The sequence below is a fragment of the Aristolochia californica genome, unplaced genomic scaffold (assembly GCF_029961685.1).
Source record: "Aristolochia californica isolate CCGP_79_NKW_82.1479 unplaced genomic scaffold, dmAriCali1.0.hap1 SCAF_11, whole genome shotgun sequence".
Lineage (NCBI taxonomy): Eukaryota > Viridiplantae > Streptophyta > Magnoliopsida > Piperales > Aristolochiaceae > Aristolochia > Aristolochia californica.
Window position 1 is genome coordinate 2,998,962 of NW_027181782.1, and position 23,144 is coordinate 3,022,105.

Sequence of the window (23,144 nt, forward strand, 5' to 3'; positions counted from 1 at the left end):
TAAATGGGTTGTTTAGTTTCTTCAATGCTTGTTGTGTCTTAAGAATACTGCTTAGAAACAATATAAAATGGTATGATCTAATGCTGAAGAATGTGTAAGGCCATGACTGAAAGCATGAAGAAACAAAAATTAAGGAGATTAGAAACATAAGCAAAGAAGAGCTTATATTGACTTGCTCTTAGTTTCAATATTTCATCTCTTTGTTTTGGTTAGAACAAAAAAAGAGACAGGGGAATTCTTTCTCTCTCTCTCTCTCTCTCTCTCTCTCTCTCTCTCTCTCTCTCTCTCTCTTCAGAAAATTCAACTTTTACATGCTATTTTTTGCCTTCTTATATACACAATCAAATATGTAGAATCTCTTAACTTGGAAGTTAATGCAAATAATTTTTATTAGTAAGCTATAACTTATCAATTTTAATTATGTTACAATGCCCTTCCAATTGGACTATGGTCCATACCAAAATGTTTAACCGAGTTAGGAGATCTCTTCCCAAATAATAAGCACATGATCTCATTGAATCCAATGAGGAACAAACTTAGAAGATGGAAAATAGGTTTGTTAATTTTTATGCTAATGTTTTACTCCTTTTTAAGTTTTCGTTAATGTTTGTTCTTACTTCTATACAATTCAGTGCAGACTCTTAATTTTAACAACAAAATTTTGGCACAAGTAAGCAATCACATAAAAAGCATACAAAAATACACAATGACTTATAGTGGTTCATAATCCTTTCTTTGATTGTTAATCCACTCCCAAAGTGTTTTTCTCCTCAGAGTTAATCGTTTATATTTAGTTTCTCAAGTGGCACTTATAGCAAAATTGGCTCTAAGGCCAATTACAATGTTCCCCACATAAGGACTTATGCTACTCAATTGACCATGACAGTCAATTTACAAAAGCTCACACTCAAAATCCAAAGTAAAAAATAGGCAACTAACCCAAACCCATAAAGGGATTTATCTATTAAAAGATACCCACAAGTGTAGGGGTGGCATGACTAGTAAATAAAGAGAACTTTGGGTTTTTATCGTTGTCTTTTGAGTGTTAGGCATTACCCTCTATTGAGATTATTATCACTATTTTGTTCAAAATCCGTTGAGGTTATTTTCAACTCCTACTTTATCACCTATGTGTTTTGCTTTTTTAAGAGTCTAGGTCCAATTGAGTACTTATCCTTAGGACACTTTGATGGAGGAGATAATTACAATAGTTTTTTTTTTGTTTCAACTGAGACCATTACCTCCTAGCTTAAGGGTGAGAATAGAAGGAAATGTATGAAGGATGAGGTAGGTGACAAAATCTACCATGATGGATTCTACAAACTAAAGAAAGTCTGGTCACATTTAATGCTCTATTGGTTTGATATACATCCTCTTCTTCTTTTCTTTACATGTAAGAATTCAAATTAGAAGTTGAGTGTTGCAGTGGTTGTGCCTCCTTCCGAATTGAAATGTAGGTGTTGCTATCATTTGAGAAGAAGAAACATACTCTAAAATGAATAATTCTACTTATTGTGGTATTCAAATTTTATGTGATTAGAATATTGAAGTAAAGGGGAGAACTTGATGAGAACAAAATGTGAACAAGAACAAGATGAATCAAATGAAAGTAATCGAAATTTATTTTTCAAGCACACGAGTTTTTTGAACAAGATTATTTACAAAGTGGGGTTACAAACACCATCTTGAGGGGGAATGTTAAAAGACACCCACATGTGTAGGGGTGGCATGACTAGTAAATAAGGAGAACTTCCATAAAGATGACATATTATTGTAATTATGCAAGTTAGTATATATCCTCTTATGTATTTTTCCTTTTGAATCATGTAACCCTAAGGGCACTATAATCATTGTAAACATATTTCCTCAACTATAGATACAACCTCAAGGCAGAGGGTAGAGCATTCAAGCCTCTTCCTCGTGGGTCAAATTCATCCTTACACTTTTCTCTTTTTTCCTGTTCTTTCTCTCCCTTGGTTTCTTTTCATCTCTCTTCCAAGAGCTAGAGTTCCTCTCTTTTCTCTTTCTCTTGAGATCTCTTGTGTTTATGTGTTGGCCTTATACATCAACGTTATCCAACAGTTAACTAGACTACACAAGCCTAGACCCACACAATGATTCTTAGTCCTTTCGGATACTCAATTGTTGGCCCAGATAGCTTATCAAGAGAAGTGAATTGAGATTTTCAAATTAAAATTTAACTAAGCTGTGGAAACGTAAAATATGCATTCATGTAATTTTAAAATAAAAGCATTCACTCCCAATAGGATAACACAATATTATTTCTTATCTATGTTTTCCTATTAGTATACTTTGCACAAGAACATGTGCTTGGGAAACTCCATTATTTACTCTAATAGCTGAAATTTACATCAAAGAGATTTTGGATCTCTTTAAGCCCCGTGTCGGTCAAGTACACACTTATAAAATAATCACTCCAAGACATTGGCCAGATTTTAGCTCTAGCTAGTTCGTTTCTATCTAAATTGCAATAGGTTCTAGACGAACCTTTCACAAAAGAAAAATGTAAACAAAGGTAAGAAACTTACACCCTTTATGCATGGAGAGTATCTTCTCCTTGAGATATCCAAGCGACCAACTTTGCAACACATTGAAAGGAATAGGAACTTGTCTAATGCTTATGCAAGGAGAGGAATGGATGAAAGAGTATGAGAATTTTCAAAAGAAATAGCTCTCTGTTTCACTCCAAAGCACTTTGAGAAGTTTTTCAAGTATTTGAGAATAGAGGCTCAAGGATATGCCAATAAATGCTCATTAGTTTCACAATGGGATGTTTGGTAGGATATTAAGAAGAAAAAGTGATGTATCAGTGCATAATTTTTTTTTGTTGAGATCCATCTACAATGGAAAGAAACTGATTCATAGGGCATGGTGACAAATTTGAAAGGTTATGTATGTGACCAATAAGATTTTTAGTGGCACCTATATCAATTATCTAAGATGAAGAGCTACCACTAGAATCTGAGATTAAAGAGAACACACCTAAGGTGGCAACAATAGTTGTAGTTGTATTCTAAGGGGTAGCCATTAAACTCTTGAATTTTTGAAATAGGGTATAGGCTTCTTCTAACAAGGTCTTTCCTTTGGTGGGTTCATTAGACACTTCATTGTTTGTTGGTGTGGCAGAGGTGGATACGTGATTAGCTTTAAAATAATCTAGTTTGGCATGTAAATTCCAGCACTTTTCAACCAAATGATTATTGAGTTTACAAAAGGTGCACTTTCTATTTTGACATGGAATGGAAGAGTAACTAAAGTTGAAATTATTTCTACTTCTTCCTTTACCTCGACCTCTTCCTTGATTTTTACTCTCCTATCCATGGGTGTACATGACAGAACTTTCAACTTGTTTTTGTTGTGATTAACATTGTTGCACATATATCATTAAAGGAGGGTCTCGCAGAGGAGCTCAATACTTGTCATTCACCGTTATTTCATTTTGTCTCTAATAATGTGTTTCGTTACAATAAATAATGACTTCTTTAACTAACAAGAATAAGTATTTCATCCCATGCACGGGAAAAATGATGGACATGAATTTATGACATAACATTTATTTCATTTTCATTATATTAACAAAAAGATCTATAACTTTATGCTTTGTAGCTTGACTTCTCAAACTTAACATTTCTAGTCTCTATTTTCTCTTTTTGGGTATACTTTTTTGGCTTCTTAGATATAATTGATTAAATATGAATTTACCCTTTCTTTAATGTTTGCAATTTTCATAGAGATATTGAAGTATTGATGAGAAATCCCATATAGGAAAATGGAATAGGAATTTGATGATTGGCTTTTATCACTTGGACTTAATAGAATAGTTTATTTTTTTTATAGTTTTAAAAAGATACAAACATCGCACTTTTAGAAAGTTTAAATAATAATTATGAATTAATCCAAGAAATGCAAATATTTTATTATATAAATGTAAATACCATAAATAATAATGTCAAAGGCAAAAACATTTATTTTTTATTTTTGGTTACGCCTTTGCATCACCCAAGTGTTTTGAAGATTGGTGATGTTATATTTTTAAACCCAAAGCTACAATTTAAATGGGTGACTAAACCATTCAAACAGTAAACCCAAATTTTAGGATTAAAGAAATAAAAGATTAACCTTTTTCTACTTTTCACTAAAGCTAATTCAATTTCTCCAAAAATGTTGATACCACTTGACATGGAGATGGAACAACCTTAAAATTTAGAGATCATAAAGAAATGTTTCCAATAATCTTTGGGGAGGTTAACATTCAATCTTCATTTTTTAACTTGGAATTACTTTGTACTATATATCGAATCCAATCACTTTGAAGTATTAACATTCAAATCAATAATATATCGGTTGTTAAACATAAATAAAAAACACTGCCAACCTAAACTAAAGTAACTTTAGAATATTTGTTTATATAATTAAAAAGTTAATCTTGATACAAACGTGAAATAAAATTTTATTTAAGTACAATAATTTACATTAAGAATTAAGTGCTAATAATACGACTACATATTCATAAAAACTAAAATACCTATAAGAATTATAATAACAATCTGGATCTTGGTGGATTTGAACAACCATACTCTCAAAAAGCACTTTCACTGCTCTTCCCTTTTTCAGCTTAAAGATCCATTAAGAAAATTTTAAAATTTTAAAACTAAATTGAATATTGAATGGAGGTAGAAAGAGTCAACAACAAGCATATGAGTGAATAAGAAAAGACCCATGATCCAATTTGATATTTAAACCATTACAAGAGTGTTGAAGCATAGGGCTCAAGAATCCTATGGCATAATCACATCATTAAAGTAAGCCTAAAAAATTAATGGTTCTATTTGTAAAAATTCCCTTAAGAACTTTCAATAATTCCACTTTTGCATTAATCGGAATTCACATAAATTCTACTCTGCTTATAAGTCCAAGCTTAATTCTCTTTCTTAGTGCCCCACATTATAGATCAATTTTTCTCTCAATTCATTAGGGCTCAGGTCCAACATTGGCATAGAGTTTTTCCAATTTGAGGCAATTCCTTCAGTCCCCTTCTAATATTATACCTAGAACACAATCATCCATAAACTATCAGAGTAAAAAAACAACTCCAAAATACCAAGTGACCCTCGCAACTGAATAAGATTACCCTAATCATAAATATAACCAAAAGATAAGATTTTACAAAAGGGCAAAAGGAAAGCATAGGCCAAAAAATTCCCATGGTTGTTAAAATGGGAAAAAAGTAAAAACCATTTTGCTATCAGTCATGAACATTTTTCCAAATTCAAGATTTTATATAAATTGCAACATACTTGTTGGATTTAGGAACCCATGATAAAGTCCTTGAGTAGAGGGTGAGAGAGAGGAGAGAAAGAAGGATAGGAGAAGAAAAGAGAGGAAGATAGGAGAAGAGAGAGAGAGTTGGACGACTAAGGAGAGGAGAAAGGAAGAGACTTTGAGAGGAAAATACAAGGACGAATTTGAGAGAGAATATGGGAGACTTAATTATCTACCTCTTGCCTTGAGCCTTTATTTATAGTTAATGAAGGAAGGTTACAATGTACTTAGGGTTGCAAGGTTTCAAAAGAAAAAAAACATTAGTTGACATGCATCACCTTCTTTAATTACACCAATGTGTCATCCTTATGAGAAGAGTATTTAATTACTCTTTGTATCACCTCCTTGACACGGGTAAGGTTATTACTTTAATGTCACTTGAGGTGTCTTCCAACAAAAATTTTGCATGACTGTAAGTTATTAAGAACAAATTGAGGAGGGGGGGGGGGGGGGGAGGGGATCCATCAGAAGTAAACCATGCATAAAATATCAGGTTTTATAGGGAATCTCATAAACATAAGAAATGCCTCCCTCCATTAGTCAAGGAAGATCCGTGCATCTTGGTAATTAATCTTTTCATCTTTTGTATGCTTGATAGGAGTTAGCAAAAGGAGCACCCAACAATTGACCAACTATGTCCCCAAACAAAATATAGGAAAAAGAACAAAAGGATTTGTGAAAGAAACGACTAGCCAAAATGCACCAATTACTACAACAATAATAACTAGTACAATGTATGGCTCAACTCTCAATTGCTTCTTCCTCAACATTTGTTGCTCCGACTACAACTACTTTGGTTAGTTCAGGTAAGCATGTTCATCGAGTGCATCCATCATCCACCTAGGTTCTTGACTCAGGAGCTATAACCCATATGTCAGTATGTTATCTTTAATTTCAAATTTAAAAGAGTCATATGATATTAAACATGTTACCTTAGCTGATGTTTTGTTTCATTGGTTCAAGGGATTGGTACATCTACTTCTACATCATTCATGTCTCCTCAATCTATGTTATTTGTTTCTAAGTTTCCTCTTAGCCTGTTGTCTATTAGTCAATTGATAAAATCAATGAACTATTTATTATGCGTTTCGGGATCTCGTGACGAAGAGGATGATTGGTCCGCGTGTGAGAGAGGCACATTGCATTAATTGGAGAGTCACTTACTAGATAATGTACTACAGTGACATTTACGGTTAGGTCATCAACCCCTATTAAATTTGGTTTAGTTTTTTCCTTCATTTACTTCTTGTCTTTCGTTTAGGAGGATGTCTTTCTTATGTTCTTGGAGGTAAAATTCCGGTACAACTCTTACTTACTTATGCTCTTTAGTAAGATTTTTAGAATAATACGGAATAATATAAAATTGACTATGTGAAATGCAGGTTAGGGATGGACGTATCACTAATATGTAGAGCATATGGGTCAATATAGATCAGATTTTGCTTTAGCCTTGACCGATATAAGCCGATACACTCAATATCAGATTTTGAGGTTTTCCGTATGTCTCACAAATTCGATATTGTATCGGATTTTGCCTTGTCCTTAGACCGACGCTAGCCGATATACATGATATGTATCGAATATTGAGGTCCCTGTACGTTTCGAAAATCCGATACGCTTGTCAATGCGCAGAGTACATAGGCCGGTGTGCGCACTTGCGTGGTTCGCTTCGATAGACTGACGATTCATTGTAGCCCTGTACGAACTACAGAGCGTGGAAACCTCAAGAAAGATGAAACTCCGTCACGCGATGGTCTGCTCCTCAAACCAGAATCGTAGTATGGAAGCTCATTCTCTCCTCAAGAGGCAAGGCTTCGACGTCTATTCTTATGGAACAGGGGCCCATGTGAAGCTCCCCGGTCCTTCTCTCCGTGAGCCCAACGTCTATGACTTCGGAACCCCTTACAAGCAGATGCTGGACGATCTCCGTCGCAGGGATTCGGAACTGTATCCTTCTTGGTCTTCCCCTTCCTCTGTCTCCTTCTTGTTCTCTATTCCTAAGGCTCGAGACTTAGTTCGTGCACCCAAAATGTCGGTATGAGGATGGTTCGAGTAGTGTGGTCGTGGGTGTCAATTTATGCTTTTTAGAAAATTGACCTCAAGCTCAAGCTCGGAATTGGTTCTCTGCTTGGGGACTAGCTTCACTCGTAGTGTATAAAATATGTGCTGCTGTTCTTTTGCCTTTGAAATAGGAAAGTTGATTTACTATAGTGCTACCTATTTGATTAAATTCCTGAATCCTTGACGTTTCATTCAGATACAGGAGAAATGGGATTCTTCCCATGCTTAAAAGGAATTCATCTGTAAAGTTAGCCCCTCAGCGTTGGCAACAGAATGCTGCTGATGGTTGTTTTGATGTAGTGTTTGCATTTGAAGAGAAGGTCTTTGATATGGTACTTGAAGGTTATATGCTAATTATTATTTCTTTGCAACTGCTTTAACTTGCTCGTGCCAGACTTTAAACATAATATAAAAGGATATTACTTTTGCATTGTGAAAATAATCCTCTTTGTGTTTGATTTTACTTTTTCTTTTGTTACTAGTTCTACTCTGCTTATTGTTCAAAGGGGTAGAGAATCTTATGTCATTTGTTCTTCAAGCTTATGGCCTTTCTCATGTACCTGAACTCTCCGATATTAATTTGCAGAGAAAGAACCTAATTTTCGCCAACTATTAGTTCATTTTAACTATTATGCCAAGTGCTTAGTGCATATTACTGCCTTGTTCCTTACTATCATTGTGATTCTGTTCTTTGAGCTTATAATCCTTCAATTTTGCTGTTTCTGTCAGAGTCGTTGATTTTGCTTGCATTTCTTGGTGTGTCTTTTATTTGTATGTCATTTCAAACCTCCTCTCTTGCCTTGTAGTAGGTTAGCTATTGTAAAATCAATGACAATCTACTTCAGATAGCTACTGAAAACAAGCAGTCCTATATGTGGCATTAATTCAATTGTTTGATTACTTTTGTATGGTTTTTCTTATACATTTTGTATACTGAACCATCTGTTAGTTTATGACATCTGAAATACGACCTGATTTTTTTCTTCCTACATACAGAATAAAGTATACTGCATGCTATGGTTACTGTTTGGTGGCCAAATGACTAAATGTGCAACTTTTCTGATTATATAATAGGATGGATAGGTTGCCTGATGAGCTTTTGGGCAGCATACCTATATGTGTTCAGTGCATCTTCATCGTTGGTTTTCCTTCAACTTAAATAATGTTATGCTTTTTTTCCTTTTGAGCCTTAAACAGTTTCATCATTTTTTTGGTCTGGCATCCTAGTGAAATCCTCCATCTGAATCCACAGTGATTGTCAAGAACTACCAGATATACAAGCTACCATTTTTAAGCCTAATATCTCGAATATTTTCGACTACATCATTTTAAGCATGGGCAATATATCCATGTATAGGCAAATTTGACAGGACATCAACACACCCACACACACAAAAAGGATGGGTTTGAAATTGCATGCATAGGCTGCCATGCTGTTGTATTTCCAATTTTGTGGCAAAATATCGGCTGAGATTGTTTCATATGATTGATGGTCCTATGATTTCTGAGCTCTTCATGTACTGAGATGGTGGTTGAAGTTGCTCTTTGGCTATGGGGGAATTTTCTTGTTATAACTTTTCTTGAATGCCCCTTCTAGAAATTTAAGCATAGAAGCAGAATATCAAACTTGGCTTTGTGGAGGTTATAAGGAGCTAAGAGCATGTCCATGAATTCTGCAGATCTTCACAATAGAGAACATGTACTCATGAAATGTGTATTAGTGCTCAATTTGGATGTTAAAGATAACCATGAGGAGGCGGCTGTGGGGGCAAGACTTGCACTTGAATTATGCGAAGAGGTTTGACACTAACTCTTCAACTATTAAAAAAAAAAAAAAAAATAAGTGAAGCATCTTCAGTTTGTTTTTTGTTCCACAAAAGAAGAACACCTAGTTTTCTCTGAACTTGTTTTGTATTGGTTGCTGTCACATGCTGTTAACTTTGGTTCCTTCCAAGTATCTCAATATCTATGCATATCATATATAAAATTCTTAAGATATGAGAGTATTTGAAAAGACGAACATAGCATATGGAACCCCAATATGTGCATATTATCAGTTTAACTTTGCATACATTTTTAGTCAAGTTCAATTGGTAAACTAGTTAGTTTTGGTGAATACTATCGTCATACAATTTGAAACTGCAACTTTTGCTAATTGAGGTTACCCTTTTTCCTTTTGTGATCAATTTGGTTGTGCTTCATGTGTTTATAGATGTTCAATAATTGAGAAGGCTAACTTCTGGGATATTGAATGCAGCTTGAGGCAACAGACTCATGGGAGGATAACATTGATGACATAGTTACTGCATTTGAGAAGCAGCACAGGAGGAAACTCTTGTACAGCATCTCCTTCTATTGAGGTTCCATCAAGATGCCCCTAGTGTGATCCCTTTGTATGTGTTGCTATGCTATATTTCTGAAATTTTTTGCTGGGTATACAACTGGGTAAGAACTCTCTTCATCATACTGTTAGTTTCTTCCAACAATGGTGGTATGAAATTGAAGTCTGGAGATTCCTTATGTAATAGTTCTTGTGGGGATCTCTGTTGAGGTATCTAGAGACCTGAGCTAAAGTAGTTATTTTGTCTTTGATAATTAGCTGAACCTAATCAAGATTGTAATTCAGGTGTAGTATTCATGGTTTGAGAACTCATTTCCCATCAGAGTTATAATTCAGATGTTACCCTTCTCTATTTCTTGTATGTTTTAAAGAGTTTGAGACCTTCTGTTTGTTATTATCTGTATTATTTTTTAATTATCAGTTGTCTTCAAGAGAAAATCTCTTCATTGAGTAAATCATGTTCCAAACCATTTTGTAGGAAAGGATCAGCACTCTACTGACTGCTAAGATATAAGAAAATCTAGGACTTGTTTTAATCTTGTGAGATTATCTTTTACTCAGTACCAAGTTTGGTTCCAGGATCAGTTCTGGTTGGTCTCTCTTTGATGGCACAAGGATAGATATATGACCAACAAGTTATCATGGGCTTTGCATGTTCCTTGCTAGGGCCAATAACATGTTGGATCAGATCGAATAGAACTTTATGTTTTCAGACAGAAAATGGATTTTCTAAAGTATCAGAAATGTTGACCCCTATCTAAAATATCAGAATTTCTTTGAGATTTTTTTGTAAAAAAATAAGGAAAATTAATTCTTGAAATAATTTCACAATAAAAAGAATTCTTGCTGAAATTATTTCATTGAGAATTATTTTTAAAAATTAAAAAAATCTTGATGAAATTATTTCATTGAGGAATGTTTAATTATTGTGATTAAAATTTGCTTTATGGTGGCAATTGTTTCTTTGGTGGGTTATTCCTGATGAAAATTCTTGACCAAAAAAGTCATTGAGAAATCCTTTCGCGACGAAAAATAAACTTTCTTCTATGAAATTTTTTGTCAAAAAAAGTCATTTTTCTTGTAGTGGTATATGTTTTTTGAATTTTATCACTCACTTTTTTATTTATATGTAACTCAAAATTTTATTTTAAATTATATAAATTAATTATATTTCTTCGATATATTAGATATATTAGTTTTTATATTAAATTAATAAGTAAAATAAATTTATAAATTAAAATATTTTTTTTTATTGCAAGCAGGTGCATTTAATGGAGAATTAACCCAACTCGACTCGCTTGAAGCTTAGACGGTTACTCATTTTATCCTTTAATTAGGGGCATGTTCCCATAGAAAACCTATCAATGGTTGAGTAAAGAAGGAAGTTAGTTTATTTTAAAATTTTAAAAAATTATAAATTACATTTTATAGTAAAATTTATAATTTACTTATTTTTATTTACTATAAAATTAGTAATATTTGAAAAATAATATTTATTATTTTATTATTTATTTTTTAATTTACTAAAAATTAATTTTAAATTTAATGATTTACTTAAGGAAGTATTTGTATCAATTCAACTCTTAAACAATGATGGTTTCTAATAACTTAAAATTAAAATTATACATAATACTATGTAAAATTATATAAAAATATTTAAAAAATTATTTTAAAGAATTTATATCATTTTATAATAACTTTTTTATATTATTTGTATATCATATTATTTGAATAATATTCATTACATAAAAATATATTCATATTATATAATATTTTATGATAGTTTTTTATAATATATTATATATCTACATATTTTTAAATAAGAGGAAGGGTATAATTTTAACTTCAAAATCGAGTTGACTTGGTAGAGATGAAGTTGAAACTCAACCTTCACAAGTTTAAGAGAGGACGGCTTGGCGATACTAACGCAATGCCATCACTATAAGAAGACTCTAAAAAATATGAGTCGACACATTTTTGAGTTGAGGGAATCCAATAACTTGTATTGTAACATGAAACAAAACATGGTCTAACTAGTTAAGTCCTTCCTTGCACGATACTATAATGCCGAAGTCCAAATCCAAGTTAATTTAGTGACACACCAAATATAAATTTTCAATTTTGAGGAGATTATATTAATTATAATTTTTTTTGTAAAATTTAGGCAATATCCTATAAGGATCATAGTAATGTTTTCATAAATTTTAAAAAAAATATAATTAGTGTTTTCTTCCTAGGATTATCATTTCTAGTGAAAGGCACTAAACTCAATTCTTAGAATATCCTCAGCTAAGCATATCGAGTTTTAACTTTTTTAATTGAGACACTATTGAAAACCCAAGTCTGTAGTCCGAGTCAGTAGATTAGTAGGAATCTTTTATTGACTCTTTATTTTATTTTAAATGGTTGGTTAAGGGTTAAACTGAAGCAACTTAGTAGGTGATATAGTTCCTCCCCTCCCAATCCAGATTTTTTAAATCATGTTCTAACGATGGACGACTTGTTCTTTTTAATTAAACGAAGAGGATTGTTGTGCGATTGAACAGGACAATTCAAAAACAAATGACTGACGCACATCCCTTACGTTTTAAACATCATAAACCCTAGGACCCATTTGGCAAGTGATCGACAAGTGACAATTTGGGCTAAAAAATGAATTGGCTTACTTCACATAAATAGATGATAATGAATAGGAAACCCTTTGTCAGCCAACATTAGACAGAAGATTTCTGTCTCTTCACCTTTTTTTCTTTCTTTCCTTCAAAATTTGGTTCAACTTGGAAAAATCAGTTAAAATCAAGTTGATCGATCAATCAAAATTCCTTTTGACAGTGCATAACAAGTGTAATTGATCAATGACTTTGCTATAATCGATCATGCTTTATGTCCCTAGTTGGCAAAGTTATGTATGATCGATCAGTCTCAAGAAGTTGATCGATCAATTGATTTTGATTGATTGATCATGCTTTATATTTTTTGCTTGTGCACTTTTGGTTGATTGATCATTGACAGATGTTGATTGATCAGTCCAATGCCAGTTCACAATGTGGATTTTTAAAACATGAATAAAAGTGATACTTAAGTGACTCCAATATGTATGGAATATATTTCAATATAACTAGTTGGCGTGCTTGTACCACATTCTGTTTCCAGAGCATAGTGCATATTAGTCAATGAAGTACACAATATAACACTTAAGAAATTTGTGGGAGATGCATGTGAATGCAACAACAACGGTCTCAAACTGTAATACTTATAATAGTAAAATATATTTGTGAGTCCCAAACTATCCTATAGGACACTTCAAGTGTTGCACAAGTATATAAACAACATAGTATATTCCCAACTACCCAAGTTAAAGTTTGACTGAGCATCTTAGTTGTTATGCATCTTATTGTTTATGCTTTCATATTATGCACAAGTATTAACATGTTGTTACTCTTACTATTAGTTTACAATTATAAAAATTAACTCTCTGTCTCTCTCTCTTTCTCACCAAACTTGGTTTTGTAATTCTAGCTCTTGTGCTGAAAGGGATTTTTTGTGTCGATTTATCTTTACAGGCAGGCAGGCAGTGGAGAACATGGCATTCATGTCAAATGCAGTGAGCTTAGTAACTTACTTCAGTGGCTTTATGAGTTTTAGTCTAACAAAATCAGCCAACACTCTCACAAACTATATGGGGACTGCTTTCTTGCTGGCCATTCTCGGAGGATTCATATCTGATACCTATATGAATAGATTCAAGACATGCATCCTTTTCGAATGCATTGAGATGGTGGTAAGCATCCTGTCCGATCAGTCTTTCCTTCTTGAGTCCCTGCAACCAGTTACTGAAGCTTCTTTTCTGCTTTCTGCTTTCAGAAACTAGAAATTAACTTTCCGCAGTTTAGACAGAAGTTGAGAGTTCTAACTCCGGCTTCCTGCAATTCTATGCCAGGGGTACCTTACACTTACTATGCAATCTCACTTTGATGTACTGAAGCCAACCCCTTGCAGAGAACTAGCTGTAATAAACAACAGCGCATGTGAGGCTGCAAGCACTGGGCAACTGGCCATGCTCTACTCTGGCTTATACTTGGTTGCACTGGGAGCAAGTGGGATCAGAGCATCAGTGCCTTCTCTTGGGGCTGACCAATTTGATGAGAGGGACCCCAAGAGTCTCTCCAGCTTCTTCAACTGGTTCGTCTTCAGCCTCACCTTCGGGTCTGCTTTGGGTCTCACCTTTGTGGTGTGGGTGAGTACTAACAAAGGCCGGGCTTGGGCATTTGGAATCTGCGCCATGGCTCTCTTTGTGGGCGTCATCTTTGTCTTCTCGGGGAATTTTTTTTATAAAATTAACATTCCTGATGGAAGAAGCCCTATTGTTTGGGTACTGCAGGTAAGCAATGAGCATAGCCGTTGAGTTTGTGAGTATAGGCCCTCTTGACTTGGTAATTCTTGTTCAAAAACTGACTGGGCATGACAACTAATTATTGAATGTTTCGTATTTCACCAGGTGTTTGTAGCCGCTGGAAGGAATCGGAAGCTCCCTGTACCAGCCCTAGACGAAAAACTACATGAAGTTGAAGATAAAGAAGCGGAGCCACCGGGGTTCTCTTAAGGATGAGACTGAAATCCTTAAGAGAACTCATCAACTAAGGTACAAAAAGCAGATGATCCTGGGTTTTTAACAGAAAATGGAGCAGAGCTTTCTTTAAGACCCTTGTTTTTTTTTTTCTTTATGCGGATTATTGGACAGAGCTGCAATCCAGAAGAACCCCGTGGTGGAATTATGATTTTAAATATATTATTTATAAAATTATATTATATTATTTATAAAATAAAATTAGCATGATATTAAAGGCGTGGGGCCCACTTCTAGATGTTTTATCATTGAATGTTCAATACAGGGAATAATGGCCAACACATCCCCCTGTAGAGGTAGATTCATTGGGTGCATTGACTGGACACATCCCTTGGGCATAAGGAGATGTATCTCTCCTTAGAGGATGTATCTCTCCTAAGGGGATGTATCCTTATGAATAGTCGTTAGTGTCACACCTTTTGGAAATCTATAAATTCCTCAATGGTCTTACAAATGAGGCTAAGGCTATTTGCACACCCAGTTTGGCTGAATGGGAGCAAGCTTATCACTTGTAAACAAATTATAAAAGGTTATCTAGTGCACTTCAAGTTCTATTTATATTCTTCAAGATGAAAGGTATGTTCTCTTTATTCTTATTATTTCAATTCTATGATATATGTATGACTCTCATGATAAAAAAAATTATGGAAGATTTAATATTTATTTCTATGATGTTTATTTTATTATTATTAGACATCAACTCTAACACCCCTGTGATTCAACATCACATTGGAGACTTTGCACAGTGACCCATGTTGAGGAAACAAAAATTATAATCCGCACGCTTCCTATCATTCTCAGCACAATTTTCATGAAAACATGCCTGGCACAGCTTCTTACCTTCTCTGTGCAACAAGGACTCACCATGGACCCCGACCTTTTCGGTTTCCGAGTGCCGACAGCATCGTTTCCTGTCATCCCCTTCCTCTTCGTCGTCCCCCTCGTTCCCTTATACGACCGGGTGTTCGTCCCTTATGCACGCAAATTCACTGGTATCCCCACCGGCATCACATTACTTCAGTGCATCGGAGTCGGGCTCGTCCTCTCCATTATCTCAATGTCAATCGCCGGAGTCGTCGAGACATGCCAGAAAAACGTTGCTATTGAGCATAACATGGTGGACTCCATGGCCCCTCTGCCCATGACAGTGTTCTGGCTAGCATTCCAGTATGCAATCTTTGGGGCAGATGACATGTTTACACTGGTGGGACTCATGGAGTTCTTCTATGCAGAGAGTTCAGTGGGGATGAAGTCACTGGGGACTGCCATATCATGGTGTTCTTTGGCATTCAGCTACTACTTGAGCTCAGTGGTGGTGAATGCGGTGAACAAGGTTAGCGGAGGGTGGCTGGCCAGCAATTACTTGAACAGGGACCAACTGAACTACTTCTATTGGCTCTTGGCAGCACTGAGTGTGTTCAACTTTGGCTTTTACTTGATATGTGCTCTTCATGGTACAGATACAAGGAAGTGGAGGTGAAAAAAGCGGATGAGAACGATGAACTATGAAAAGTTTGAGCAGGGGGTTAGTTGGGGTGGGAGGGATTGTTTGAGAGTACCTTACCTTTAATTTTATTCCGCAACCATGAGAAATGCAATGAGAAATCAATTGTACTGGAAACATTTGAAAGAATTGAAATCATTTAAATATATTAAGAAAAGAATTTGCATATGGTCATCTGTACGATCTACTAATTCTTTCGGTGATGCCAACATAAAAACAATAAAAAAGTGACAGTGTGGTTGGTTGCTCCACTTTCTCTAATCGAAGTTTCCTATCCTCCTTTTTGTCTCTCTTTATAAGACCCATGAGAATGAAGTACACCTCCCTGTCCTGTTGATAGACCAATGGACGTGAAAATTATTCTACGAATACACGAAATTGGATAATCTCTGTCTTGTGATAACTCTTGAGGGCTGTGACAGGCAAGCTTTTTATGGGAACAGCGAGCGCCACACGTTTCAACCACTGTATTTCTCAATCGTTTCTTGTCTCTCATTTGAAGAAAAGTTCTAATACACCGCAGCTTCAACGATTTACACAAGATCACAGGAAGGGGAAATGGCAAAAGCCGATGCGGGGTATTACTCTACCGGAACTGGGTTAGAGTATGATCGGGACAAAGAGGTAAAGGCCTTCGACGAATCGAAGAAAGGAGTGAAGGGATTAGTTGATGCTGGCGTTACTAAAATTCCTCGTTTGTTCATCGAGCCGCCGGAAGTGTTCGCCGGAAGGCTGAGTTCTGACAATGGTGAAGTGGGTCAGCTCGATATTCCGATCATCGACCTCGAGAGTGCTGGAAAAGGGGGTCATCAACCGGAAGAGGCTGCTAAGAGAATTGGGTGGGCGTGTGAAACTTGGGGCTTCTTCCAGGTGGTGAACCATGGAATCCAACAGAGTGTTTTGGATGAGATGATTGAAGCTGGGAGGAGATTTCATGAGCTGCCTGATGAGGAAAAAATAAGAATCTATTCGAGGGATTTCAAGGCTAAAGTGAGGTTCAACAGCAATTTTGATCTATACAAGGTACGGACAGCAAATTGGAGAGACACTATGTTTTTGGATATGGCTCCGGAACCACTGGATCCCCAAGACATGCCACTCACTTGCAGGTACTATCTCGACTGCAATCAGTGAATATTTGTTTTACCCTTTGGCATATACTGAATAAGCATATACCTTTTAAAGCATATAAAATCAGTCCTCGATTAGGTTCTGACATAAAAACTCTTCATATGCTCTGACCCAGACAACGGACTAGACGACTCTGATTGAACATTGTTCAACCACCTGGTTTGGTTTAGGTTTTACAACTCTGTTTTTGTGTTTTTTAAAAACTGAGATTAACATCAACGTTTAAGAGGATTGATGATCCCATTTATGCATTCATGACTTTAGACTCACTGGGTACCTGTACAGAAAGGAGGCAATCGAATACTGGAAGAATATAAGTGCGCTTGGGAAGACCTTGCTTGATCTTTTCTCCGAAGCACTCGGCTTGCAGTCATCCTATCTGCAAAATATAGGTTGTGCCGAAGGCCAAGCTCTTCTTTTACACTACTACCCTGCTTGCCCTGAGCCAGAACTGACTCTAGGCGCTAGCAAGCACTCGGACCCAGATTTCTTCACCATTCTTCTCCAAGACCATATCGGTGGCCTCCAAGTTCTTCATCAACGTCACTGGATGAATGTCACCCCTGTTAAAGGAGCTCTGGTAGTCAACATTGGGGATCTTCTGCAGGTATGCTAATGATTCTCAACCTTCTGGTCCTCATACTTTGTTTTAAGTGCTACCTCGTCCAAGTTAAAGTGAATACAGGTTATTGTTGAAGATTGTGTAGCACATGTTGCCAGGTAAAGTCTAACATGTTCCATTGGGACTCTGTTCCTGAATATGAAATATTTGATGAAAGTGAAGGAGAACAATAACCACTAGACATATTTCGAACACCCAGAAATTGAGATCAGATTGAATGACTCAATCTTTGATAGAAGTGACAAAGATGGTCATTTGCATACATTTCACACTCATGTGTGAATGAAACTTGTCTAGTTCATGAACTAGGCCACCAGAGTGAAAGATTTCTCAAATTTGTATGACACAGGAGAATTTTAAATGAAACTTGTCTAGTTCATGAACTAGGCTACCAGAGTGAAAGATTTCTCAATTTTGTATGACACAAAGGAGAATTTTAACTTCTTATACTTTTATGGGGTTTCACCAATTTCTATTTCGTTTATTTCCTTGAACATGCTTCTACTTTGGAAAATCACCTCCAAGAAGGAAGAATGAAAATAAGAAATTTAGGTAGCTATTCTAGTTAAATTTCATTTCTGAGTGATGTTTTTTTAGCTTTTAATGCATGAATCCAGTGGGAATGTGTTTGATTTATATGAGAGACTGTTCAGTCTTCTTTCATTCAGGCGATTATCTGCACTAGAAGTGTTCTTTTATGCCAAAAGCGTTCTACACTTTCATTACTCAACTGCTCTCTTGCTGCAGCTGGTCTCCAATGGGAAATTCAAGAGTGTGGAGCACAGGGTAATAGCCAGCCCTGTAGGACCAAGAATCTCTATAGCCTGTTTTTTCATCTCGAATAGGTCACCAACAAGAGTGTATGGTCCAATCAAGGAGCTATTAACTGAAGACAATCCTCCCATCTACAAGGAGATTCCTTTGCAGGATTTTCTTTCTCATTACAATGCAAAGGGCCTGGATGGCAGGCCTGCCTTGGACAAGTTTAAGCTATGATGCTAGCAATATTAGTGCTCATTTAAGACAGGGTTAGATATTTAGGATGAGCCAAATTTCTCCATTCATAGGAAGCATTAGACTTGTTGAAGCATGTTTAGTGGAAATAAAATTGATTCCAGTTTACATATTTTCAAAGAAGTGTAAGTTGTGAACTGTGATCAGGATTGCTTTTAAATAAAACTTGGTTTCTATGTTCTCATGAAAGGTTGTTCTAACAGAAGCATGAGATATTTTTTCTTACAAATAGGGGTGATTAAATTAGATTCAACCCTGTTATCTGACCCTTTAATTTGAGTTAAACCTTCTTGAGTTGGAAATAAGACTGGTTGGGACTTATACTCTTGAACTTCTTAAGTATTTGAGTTTGGGTTTGACACTAGGACCTAGTGAGTTTAATCTAATGAGTCTTGTTAAATAACTGGACTTAGTTGTCAAGGCTAAGCTGAACTTGGCATTCAATTCTCACATTTTTATGCCAATAGATATTTGTTTTTTGTAGTACTTTGAACCATACTCAGGCCTATCAAATTTGGGTTATGGATTTTAAACTTGATTCAGAAATGGGAAATGAGTTTCATAAGACTGGTCAAATGAACATATTGAAGAGAAAGGGAAAACAGAGAAGAAAAAAATATTGAAGGGATAGTAGGAAACAAATATATGGACAAAAAAAAAAAAGATAAGGAGTGGCAAAAAGGAAAAAGGGGATGAATAAAACAAAGGAAAAAAGAAAAAGAAAAAAGGAAAAGGAGGAAGGAAAGGATAAAAAGAAAAATAGGAGAAGGAAAAGAGGGAAAAAAAAGGAGAAAAAAAGGGAAAATAAGAAAGGAGGAAAAAAGGAAAAAAGAAGAAGAAGAAAAAAAGAGAAGTAGGGGGGAAAAGGAGAATAAAGAAGAAAAGGAAAAAAGAACAAGGGAAAATAGAAAAAAAATTCCAAGTGAAATTGGGAAATTTGGTGGGAGAAGGTATCCTCTCCTAGCAAATTTCTTAATTGCGTTGAGAGAAATAAAAAATTTCCTTTTTTTTTTTCAATTTTTTCTTTTCTTCCACGAGGAAAAAGGAGGAGGAGGATAAAGAGCAAAAAGGGAATAGGGAGTAGGAAGGAAAAAAACCAGAGAAGAATTATATATCGTTGGCACAGCTTCTCACCTTCTCTGTGCAATAAGGATTCACCATGGACCCCGACCTCTTCGGCTTCCGAGTAACGGCTGCATCCCTTATACGAACGGGTGTTCGTCCCCTTTGCACGCAAATTCACTGGTATCCCCACCGGCATCACATTACTTCAGCGCATTGGAGTTGGGCTAGTCCTCTCCATTATCTCAATGTCAATCGCTGGAGTCGTCGAGACACGCCGGAAAAACGTTGCTATCGAGCATGACATGGTGGACTCCATGGCCCCTCTGCCCATGACAATGTTCTCGCTAGCATTCCGTCATTTTTTAGCGTACCTTACCTTTAATTAATTCCTCAATCACGAGAAATGCAAAAGGATGTTTGAGGAATTTGCAAACGATGGAATTGATAGAATAGAATCACCTGACACAAGTTCTTGCTCGATTTGGTCATTGAGAAGCCGCCTGGTTAACTTGCTGTCATGCAGGTGTGGTTCCTAGATGAAGGCAATGGAATTCAAAACGTTATAGATTTTGATTGTGATGGTTAAAGACGCCAGCGAAAAATGAAGCGATGGTTAAAGACGCCAGCAAAAAACTGTATCCCCGTCAGCTGACAGCGCAGCGTTTTAGGCTGTTACAGGCAAGCTTTTTATGAGAACCACCACTCTAGTTCTCAATCGTTTCTTCTCACATTTGAAGTAAAGTTCTAATACACCACAGCTTCAACGATTTACACAAGATCACAGGAAGGGTAAATGGCAAAAGCCGATGCCGGGTATTACTCTGCCGGACCTGGGTTAGAGTATGATCGGGACAAAGAGATAAAGGCCTTCGACGAATCGAAGAAAGGAGTGAAGGGATTAGTGGATGCTGGCATTACTAAAATTCCTCGTTTCTTCATCGAGCCGCCGGAAGTACTCGCTGGAAGGCTGAGGTCTGACAATGGTGAAGTGGGTCAGCTCGATATTCCGATCATCGACCTCGAGAGTGCTGGAAAAGGGAGTCATCGACGGGAAGAGGTTGTGAAGAGAATTGGGTGGGCATGTGAAACTTGGGGCTTCTTCCAGGTGGTGAACCATGGAATCCAACAGAGTGTTTTGGATGAGATGATTGAAGGTGGGAGGAGATTTCATGAGCTGCCTGATGTGGAAAAAATAAAATTCTACTCGAGGGATTCGAAAGCTAAAGTGAAGTTCAACAGCAATTTTGATCTATACAAGGTACGGACAGCAAATTGGAGAGACACTTTGTATTTTGATACGGCTCCGGAACCCCTGGATCCCCAAGATGTGCCACTCACTTTCAGGTAGTATCTCTACTGCAATCAGTGAAAAGCGTATATATTAGGCTTCTGCAATCAATGAAAATTTCTTTTACCCTTTGCATCTGGAACAATGCTATAAAATCAGACCTCGATAAGGTTCTGCTGACAGTTGAGATCGATGATGTCGCAATTATATCTTTGTTTCAAAGAATAAAAAATCAAAGATCAGGGAGAGCTTAGGTCCTGATATGGCCGGCCCCTCTCTTGTCTCCACCACCGGCAGGGGGAAGGGCTCTGGTCACCATGACAAAGAGTTGGAGTGGCTCGGGTTGGGTTTAAGCTAGGTTTACGGGAACGGGGCGGTGATGAGGTTACAAGTACGGTTTGATGATTCGGGTTTGTTTTGGGTTTTCTTTTAAGATCAGGGATCAAGTTTGGGTTCAGGTTTTAGTATACCCGATCCCAACCTGAGCCGTGCCCATCCCTACCCACGAGAAAGAAAGGGAATGGAAGAGGTACTGGGAGCAGAAGGTTCAAGTCTGAGCCCGTGACCAAACCTGTCTAGTGAACCTTATTCAACAACCTGGTTTGGTTTAGGTTTTACAATTCTGTTTTTGTGTTTTTTAAAAACTAAAATTAACATCAACGTTTGAGAGGATTGATGATCCCATTTATGCATTCATGACTTGACACTCACTGGGTATCTGTACAGAGAGGAGTCAATCGAATACGGGAAGAATGTTAGTGCGCTTGGGAACACATTGCTGGATCTTTTCTCCGAAGCACTTGGCTTGCGGTCATCCTATCTGCAAAATATAGGTTGTGCCGAAGGCCAAGCTCTTCTTTTACACTACTACCCTGCTTGCCCTGAGCCAGAACTGACTCTAGGCGCTAGCAAGCACTCGGACCCAGATTTCTTCACCATTCTTCTCCAAGACCATATTGGTGGCCTCCAAGTTCTTCATCAACGTCACTGGATGAATGTCACCCCTGTTAAAGGAGCTCTGGTAGTCAACATTGGGGATCTTCTGCAGGTATGCTAATGATTCTCAACCTTCTGGTCCTCATACTTTGTTTTAAGTGCTACCTCGTCCAAGTTAAAGTGAATACAAGTTATTGTTGAAGATTGTGTAGCACATGTTGCCAGGTAAAGTCTAACATGTTCCGTTGGGACTCTGTTCTTGAATATGGAATATTTGATGAAAGTGGAGGAAAACAATAACCACTAGACATATTTCGAACACCCAGAAATTGAGATCGGATTGAATGATTCAATCTTTGATAGAGGTGACAAAGATGGTCATTTGCATATATTTCACACTCATGGGTGAACGAAACTTGTCTAGTTCATGAGCTAGGCCACCAGAGTGAAAGATTTCTGAATTTTGTAAATTTCTTAGTATAACACAAAGGAGAATTTTTAACTTATACTTTTATGGTTTCACCAATTTTTATTTCGTTTATTTCCTTGAACATGCTTCTACTTTGGTAAATCACCTCCGAGTCCCTTTTTTTTTCTTTTAATGCATGAATCCAGTGGGAATGTGTTTGATTTATATGAGAGACTGTTAAGTCTACTTTCATTCAGGCGATTATCTGCACTAGAAGTGTTCTTTTATGCCAAAAGTGTTCTACACTTGTCTTTCATTACTCAACTGCTCTCTTGCTGCAGCTGGTCTCAAATGGGAAATTCAAGAGTGTGGAGCACAGGGTAATAGCCAGTCCTGTAGGACCAAGAATCTCTATAGCCTGTTTTTTCATCAAGAATAGGTCACCAACAAGAATGTATGGCCCAATCAAGGAGCTATTAACTGAAGACCACCCTCCCATCTACAAGGAGATTCCTTTGCAGGATTTTCTTTCTCATTACAATGGAAAGGGTCTGGATGGCATGCCTGCCTTAGACAAGTTTAAGCTATGATGCTAGCGATTATAGTGCTCATTTCAGACAGGATTAGATATTTAGGATGAGCCAAATTTCTTCATTCGTAGGAAACATTAGACTTGTTGAAGCATGTTTAGTGGAAATAAAATTGCTTCCAGTTTACATATTTTCAAAGAAGTGTTAGTTGTGAACTGTGATCAGGATTGCTTTTAAATAAAACTTGGTTTCTATGGTCTCATGAAAGGTTGT

At 36.4% G+C, this 23,144-nt stretch overlaps 3 protein-coding genes and 1 pseudogene across 3 annotated transcripts; all 4 read left to right on the forward strand.

Annotated features, from left to right (window-relative positions):
- Positions 1–7,027: 7,027 nt before the first annotated feature.
- Positions 7,028–10,064, forward strand: LOC137944617 (uncharacterized). The gene is made up of 4 exons (XM_068790312.1): positions 7,028–7,290; positions 7,601–7,746; positions 9,084–9,202; positions 9,662–10,064. The coding sequence occupies exons 1-4, from the start codon at positions 7,076–7,078 to the stop codon at positions 9,761–9,763; spliced, it is 582 nt and encodes a 193-aa protein (XP_068646413.1). The 5' UTR covers positions 7,028–7,075; the 3' UTR covers positions 9,764–10,064.
- Positions 10,065–12,957: 2,893 nt separating this feature from the next.
- On the forward strand, positions 12,958–15,890 carry LOC137944572 (protein NRT1/ PTR FAMILY 4.6-like; annotated as a pseudogene).
- A 480-nt stretch (positions 15,891–16,370) lies between these two features.
- LOC137944574 (1-aminocyclopropane-1-carboxylate oxidase homolog 1-like) lies at positions 16,371–18,788 on the forward strand. Its single transcript, XM_068790258.1, has 3 exons — positions 16,371–16,985; positions 17,293–17,614; positions 18,377–18,788. Exons 1-3 carry the CDS (start codon positions 16,435–16,437, stop codon positions 18,623–18,625), a joined length of 1,122 nt encoding a protein of 373 aa, XP_068646359.1. The 5' UTR covers positions 16,371–16,434; the 3' UTR covers positions 18,626–18,788.
- A 1,503-nt stretch (positions 18,789–20,291) lies between these two features.
- LOC137944296 (1-aminocyclopropane-1-carboxylate oxidase homolog 1-like) lies at positions 20,292–23,144 on the forward strand. The gene is made up of 3 exons (XM_068789939.1): positions 20,292–21,052; positions 21,723–22,044; positions 22,683–23,144. Exons 1-3 carry the CDS (start codon positions 20,502–20,504, stop codon positions 22,929–22,931), a joined length of 1,122 nt encoding a protein of 373 aa, XP_068646040.1. The 5' UTR covers positions 20,292–20,501; the 3' UTR covers positions 22,932–23,144.

Coding starts and splice junctions, on each gene's coding strand:
- LOC137944617 (XM_068790312.1), top strand. CDS start 7,076: ATGAAACTCCGTCACGCGATGGTCTGCTCCTCAAACCAGAATCGTAGT. Junction 7,747..9,083: donor CTTTGATATGGTACTTGAAG/GTTATATGCTAA, acceptor TGAATTCTGCAG/ATCTTCACAATAGAGAACAT. Junction 9,203..9,661: donor CACTTGAATTATGCGAAGAG/GTTTGACACTAA, acceptor TATTGAATGCAG/CTTGAGGCAACAGACTCATG.
- LOC137944574 (XM_068790258.1), top strand. CDS start 16,435: ATGGCAAAAGCCGATGCGGGGTATTACTCTACCGGAACTGGGTTAGAG. Junction 16,986..17,292: donor GACATGCCACTCACTTGCAG/GTACTATCTCGA, acceptor GTACCTGTACAG/AAAGGAGGCAATCGAATACT. Junction 17,615..18,376: donor ACATTGGGGATCTTCTGCAG/GTATGCTAATGA, acceptor CTCTTGCTGCAG/CTGGTCTCCAATGGGAAATT.
- LOC137944296 (XM_068789939.1), top strand. CDS start 20,502: ATGGCAAAAGCCGATGCCGGGTATTACTCTGCCGGACCTGGGTTAGAG. Junction 21,053..21,722: donor GATGTGCCACTCACTTTCAG/GTAGTATCTCTA, acceptor GTATCTGTACAG/AGAGGAGTCAATCGAATACG. Junction 22,045..22,682: donor ACATTGGGGATCTTCTGCAG/GTATGCTAATGA, acceptor CTCTTGCTGCAG/CTGGTCTCAAATGGGAAATT.